The 6,000-nt window shown below is 36.5% G+C and overlaps 1 protein-coding gene across 1 annotated transcript in view; it reads right to left on the bottom strand.

Moving 5' to 3' along the window:
* The window catches only part of LOC106462343 (protein FAM92A-like), a 34,989-nt gene extending 31,909 nt beyond the window's left edge, over window positions 1–3,080 (bottom strand). The window contains exon 1 of the mRNA XM_022389582.1: window positions 2,818–3,080. Coding sequence (XP_022245290.1) covers window positions 2,818–2,834 — 17 coding nt within the window. The 5' untranslated portion in view covers window positions 2,835–3,080. The remainder of the gene's footprint in view (window positions 1–2,817) is intronic.
* Between the last annotated feature and the right edge of the window lie 2,920 nt (window positions 3,081–6,000).

Raw genomic sequence — 6,000 nt, 5'->3', positions numbered from 1 at the left:
AAGAACTAGAACATTCGCCAAAGTACATGATAGTTCTAGAAACGTTGCGTCACAGTAGTCATGTGACTGGATGACGCAACACTATGTTTATTCTAAGTAGCTTTAATCTACAATTTATCTATTCTTAAACTGTTTGTTAAAAATTTTCGTTTATCAATTAATCTAATACCTATCTGTTTTCACTCTTTGTTCATTGTGAATTTTACAATCTTGCTTCAATTCTTTATTGGTATTTAAGTCTATTAATTAGGTACGTTCAGTACTTCTTCCTCCTTCCTTTACGGTTGTTAATATTATAGTACGGTAAAATACTATGTTTATTACTACATAAAGGTCGTGGCTTGTACCCGGAGCACGAGTACAATATCTGACCCATTCCCAATCCATAACCATGTAGGTAACATTAGTATACTAAATTTCACTTTGTAAAGTGACAAGTTTACCTGCTAGCAGTAAATGACTTGTTCTCATACTTATAATATTAATGGACAAATGAAAAAATAATGGACAGGCATTTTTCAAAATAGACTCTGTATCAGTCATCGGAACTTAAGTCTTTTGACGACCTGGGAGGGTCAGGTTCTTAATAGACCTCTTCCTCCCTCCTGTACTATTGTTATTTGTATTCTTTAGGATTTTTTTTTTTTTTTGGAGTAAGCTGGTTTGGTTGTTAATTTATTTCTGTTTACAACTTTCCTTTTCTATGTTCATATTATGTTATCTGGTTATGTGTGATTTTGGACTTATGTCTGTAGTGTATTTGTGTACTGTATTGTTTGTGGTAATACGAATAGTTGTATAATTTATGGAAGTATTGATGTTAGGTGTTCAATAGCTATTTTAATGATAAGTGTAATACTGTTATCTTGGTTTTGGGGGTTTCTGTATTGTGCTAGGAACTCGTAGAATATGTTTTTGGCTACTTCTGTTTTGTTGTAATTGGGCGTTTGTGAGTTGTGTGTTCTTCGTTTGTTTAGGTGTGTTTTGACTGCCTGTGCGAATATGTGTAGTAGATTGCTGGTTTGTGGCACTTGTCTCGTGGGGTTTTGGTGTTGTAGTTATGGTGTTTTTTGTGTGTGTGTTCTGTTTGCTTCCTGTTGTGGTACTTGTGTGTTTGTATTGTGATTATGCGTGTTTTAATATTCTTGTATTTTAAACATCCTTTGTAGTTTGCCGTGTGTTGCTGTTAGCAGTTACGGCAATGTGGTTGTGGATTCTCACGTGGGTAGTTTGTGTTTCTATGTTCTCCCCCACACCCTACACAGCGTAGGAGCGCTTTACATGCGGCTGCCACATGTCCGTAACGTTGGTAGTTGTAACACTGGGTTACAACTACTGCTTGTTCACAAGTGCATTCAACATTGTAACAGTTTCTGGTTTCCCGCCAATTTAAAAATGTTGTCATACGAAAAAGAGCGCATGACATAAGCGAAAAAATTTCCTAACACCTTTGGGAAATGGGGATTAATAGCTCGCAGTAACTCTGTAGAGTCAATTTAAGTCTCCTTTAGGTGTAGAATTTCCTCGCAAAGGGTTTGTTTGTAGTAAAGCACGAAGTTACACAAAGGGCTATCTGTACTCTGACCACCACAGGTATCAAAGCCCGATTTCTAGCGTTGTAAGTCCGCAGACATGCCGCTGTGCCACTGGGGGACTCGCAAAGGGAAAATGGCGTAATAAATTTATATAACGAATTGTTTTAAAATTTTTATAATGATTATTTTCTTAGATTTTAGAATATCCAAAAACAATTAAAAATATGTTGCATATTGAGGGCATTGTGCATCGAGAAGGGCGGGGTTCTAACTCCTGGAACCACACTCCTGTACCCACTACTGACAGACACATGTTCAAAGACGTGACGTAGATCTCGCATGCTAGACAGATTTCATCATTTTTGTGTCACATGAAGTTCTAGTCGCTCGATAATATTCTATTTAAGGGATAACCTGAAATTGTCTATATGTCTCAGTAACGTTTTTTCTATAATAAATCTAGGCCTATCATAGGTGACTAGTGTTTTCAGATTTTTTTTAAAGCGCTGAACCCATTGTTGATGCGGGAGTACATATTTTTTCTAATACGTCTTTTTTTTTGAGCGCGGTGGGCCTGGAGCTGCAGCTCTACCAGCCCCCGCCTTAATCTGGCCCTGGTTATTCTGTATGGCATTAGATATCATTTTCACTTGCCTAATTTTCATGTGCACCACATATCCTAGATGTCCTCACATTTCTGTTGTATTATAATATTATAATTAAAAGTTGAGAACATTTTACTGTTATTACTGTCTAAATACAAAACTTAAAAAAAGACATCGTGTTGACTCATGCATCTTACGAAAAAAAAAAGAGTAGATTATTTTGACAAATTTATTAAGAACTAATATTTCAATAACTGAATAAATCATTTGTAAATAAAACGATCACAATAAATTGTTCATCTTTAATAAAAATGAGCTAAATATTGTTAAATACCAACCTTTTACAGAACAAGTTGATCCACATACCACGGATTAATGAACAAACAGAATAACAGATGTATAGTTCATATTACAATTTTGTACCAATTTTTATAACACTATCTGCTAATAATAGTAATACTGAACAGCCAAGAGTAGACCTTCAGAATTAAAAACAAATGATTTTTTTTCGCTTGACGATTTGAAACTGCTAGTGCTAGCTCAATCATATTGTCAGTGTCACTTAGAAGTTAGACAATTAAGCAGCTGTTAAAAATATTGATTTCTATAGTCAGCTAAAAATAGAAATGTTCTACCTAAGAGATAACATATCTTTATTAGCTTAAAGTTAGGCCTACCTTGATTTAAAATCCATGACTTCAAAGCATGCACCGCCACTGGCTTACAATTTATAAGACTAACTTAGGCCTAATATTAGTCAGCAGAACCTGTACCTATACCGTTTACGCTACTACAGTCTACAGTCTACGTGAACGTTCAAATAAAACTTTTCGCTGTTTTTCATGTGAAGTTAAACAAATAAACTATTAGTATTACTGCTCTGCTTTGTTTAATTAATATCTAAAATTTAACATGAACAAGAAATATTCATAATCCTATTCTTTCGTCAACTTTGAACTTAGTCTGTACTAAGCTTTAGTAATAATATACGGATAAATGACACACAAAAGCCTTCATTGTTTCGATTTCAAGTGTAGCTTCAAACATTAGTGTTTCGTTGTCGAAACCATGACAACGATAAGGGTAACATTTGCTCGAAATTGAGAAAATACCCACAATCCCACTATACTTTTTTAAAAAAACAAAGCAAAACGTACTGGTGAGTACATTTATGTACATGGATTTTTTTGTTTGAAATTAAGCACAACGCTAAACAATGGGCTATCTGTGCTCTGTCTACCACGGGTATCGAAACCCGGATTCTAGCGTTGTAAGTCTGCAGACATACCGCTGTACCAATGGGGGGCTATATACATGGAAATAATTTATAAAATGCTGAAAAATACTTCCTTTATAATTAAATTTAATCGCTTCTTAACATTTCCAACTGTATTACTTTTCTCTTGAAACTAGAAAAAAAAAGAAGACAAATAAATAAATAACGTGAAATATATTTGAAAGATAGGCTAGTAACTACTAAACTTTTACACAATAGTCTATCTGTTACTGTTCCTAATTTTAAACTACTGACCAAAGGAAATTTAACCATTCAAAAAGTGCCCTACCGCCCACCATTCACACTATGAGATTAACTGTCATTCATATAACGCGCACATATCTTTTCAAGTGTGGGGAATATGTTGTGGTATCGCACACAGTTGAATCCTGTTCGCCAGCTCCAAAATCCACAAGGTCAACATGCGCACCTTTATATAAAGAATAAAAATTGTCTTGGCAACTTTCATGTTTAATCAACTAATGAACGAAAACATTATAAACCATAAAACAAAATTACATACTTGAAGAATCGAAACTGAAATTTACTTTGATAAAAATATTTTGAAAATTTCGTTGAGTTTATGAGATAATGTTTGTTGAATTTTGCGCAAAGCTACTCTGGCGCTATCTGCGATAGTTCTCCCTAATTTTGAAGTAGTGGACTAGAGAGAAAGCAACTAGTCAACACCACCCACCGCCAACTTTTGTGCTACTCTTTACTAACGAATAGTAGGACTGACTGTCACATTAAAACGCTCCAATAGTTGAAACGGTGAGCGTGTTTGGTGACGGGATTCAAACCCGCGACCCGCAGATTTCAAATCGAGTGCCCTAACCACAGACCCTGTTTAATAGTTAAAGAAAAACTAAAATGGCGTTCTTAAAGGTGGATATACAAGAAGTTAAACACATGAAAAATTTGATTAATAGCCACAGAGGCATATTTCAAAATGTTGCAATATATTGCCTGAAAGAAGAAAGAAATTTATGAAATAAGAACTTTTGTAACTTACTGATCGTATCTACTAGAAAAATATATGATATTCCCAAAACAACAACAAGAAAAAAAAAGTGTACATGTTGAATGGGAGTGGGGGTAAATAGAAAGCTGTAAACCAGAAGGAGTAGTAATCTACTAAAGTGGGGACATTTTAGCGAAGCTCAGAGGAAGTTTGGGCATAGATAATTTGTGTTTAGTCTATTTAGACATTGGTCAGACTGCAGCCACTGACTCAGGAAGACAGTGGCCTCGGAAGATCAGGAGGATATCCTGATCACAAGTTCATTAATAGACTTCCCAATGAGCTTGTGCGACAGTATCTGGAGGGTTAGGGGTAATATTACTCTCACAGAAGTCAATTCCATCATAACACACTTTGAGAGGTCACTTCTAACTGGTTTTCAGAAAGAAAGAAGCCTGTAGTTGTAACTGTAGTGGCTGCTCAACCAGGTATATCCATCAGGGTGGATTAAACCCAGTCAGAGGGTTAACAACAAATCACTTCCACAGGATAAAAATCTGAGGCAATCACTCTGGTCTCCAATGTATGGACAGGGCTATGTAGGTATTCCCATAAGACACACAGTATAACAAGGTCCGTCCACTAGATATATGCCACAGCAAGGTCTGCCCATGGGTTATGTGCTATCATAAGGGTACATGCCATAGCAAGGTCTGACCATGGGATACTTACTGCAGCTATAGCCAATCTATTAGCTCGAACATTGCCTAGAATGAAAAGAATGAAGTGACTGTTTCGCTTGTGGACTTGTGGGGCACTGGCAAAGGAACTTCCCAGACTTTGCAGCACAGCAAAGACGTCAAAACTATTGGATCTGGCCAATGGTTCAGCAGCTCCCCATCAACCCACAATGTCAGCATTTTGCCAAGCAACAAAGTAGACAAGAGTATCAATACTGGTCATTGGATCAGCAAGTCTGGGATAACCAGGAACGCATTGTTGATTATGTGACAAATGCTCTGGAAGACAGATGGAGACCAGATCAGATTTGGCCACTAGCTTGGTGGAGCATGAAAGACAGCTTTTACTAAAGAATTTAGTGATCAGCTCAGCTCTGTCAGGGCTAGGTGAAATTTATTATACGCCAATAAAGATGCAAAAGCAAGAAGTTGAGTTTTTGGTTAATACAGGATGCAGCAAGAACCCAGGTGGACCTTGCAGTCTTTCAAGCCCTTCAAGTGAGACCACCACTATGGCCAATGAATATCGACTTTATTCTAATAAATGGCAATAGACTAGACATTAGAAGAGAAATGAATCTCTGGCTTAATCTAGGATGTGTTGCCCTAGAAAGAAAGTGGTTGTTTCCAATCTTGGGTCTGTAATATGTATCCTCAGGATGGACATATCACAGGATTTATCAGTCAGTTTTGCCTGTGCAACCAGTGAGCTAATGTTTCATAGGAAAGTCATTCAATGCCATCCAGATTGAGCCCAGGAACAGTAGACTACACAATTGTATTTAGTGAAGATAATAATAGTACTTCCATGAACATAAGTGGTGTTCCATGGTTTAATCCTGACAAGATCTAATGTGTCAGTGCCGTATAATGCCGTTAT

This window comes from Limulus polyphemus, unplaced genomic scaffold (assembly GCF_000517525.1).
Source record: "Limulus polyphemus unplaced genomic scaffold, Limulus_polyphemus-2.1.2 Scaffold1147, whole genome shotgun sequence".
NCBI classification, from domain to species: Eukaryota; Metazoa; Arthropoda; class Merostomata; order Xiphosura; family Limulidae; genus Limulus; species Limulus polyphemus.
The sequence above is the reverse complement of the archived record's forward strand: the minus strand, read 5'-3'. Positions and strand labels throughout refer to the sequence as shown.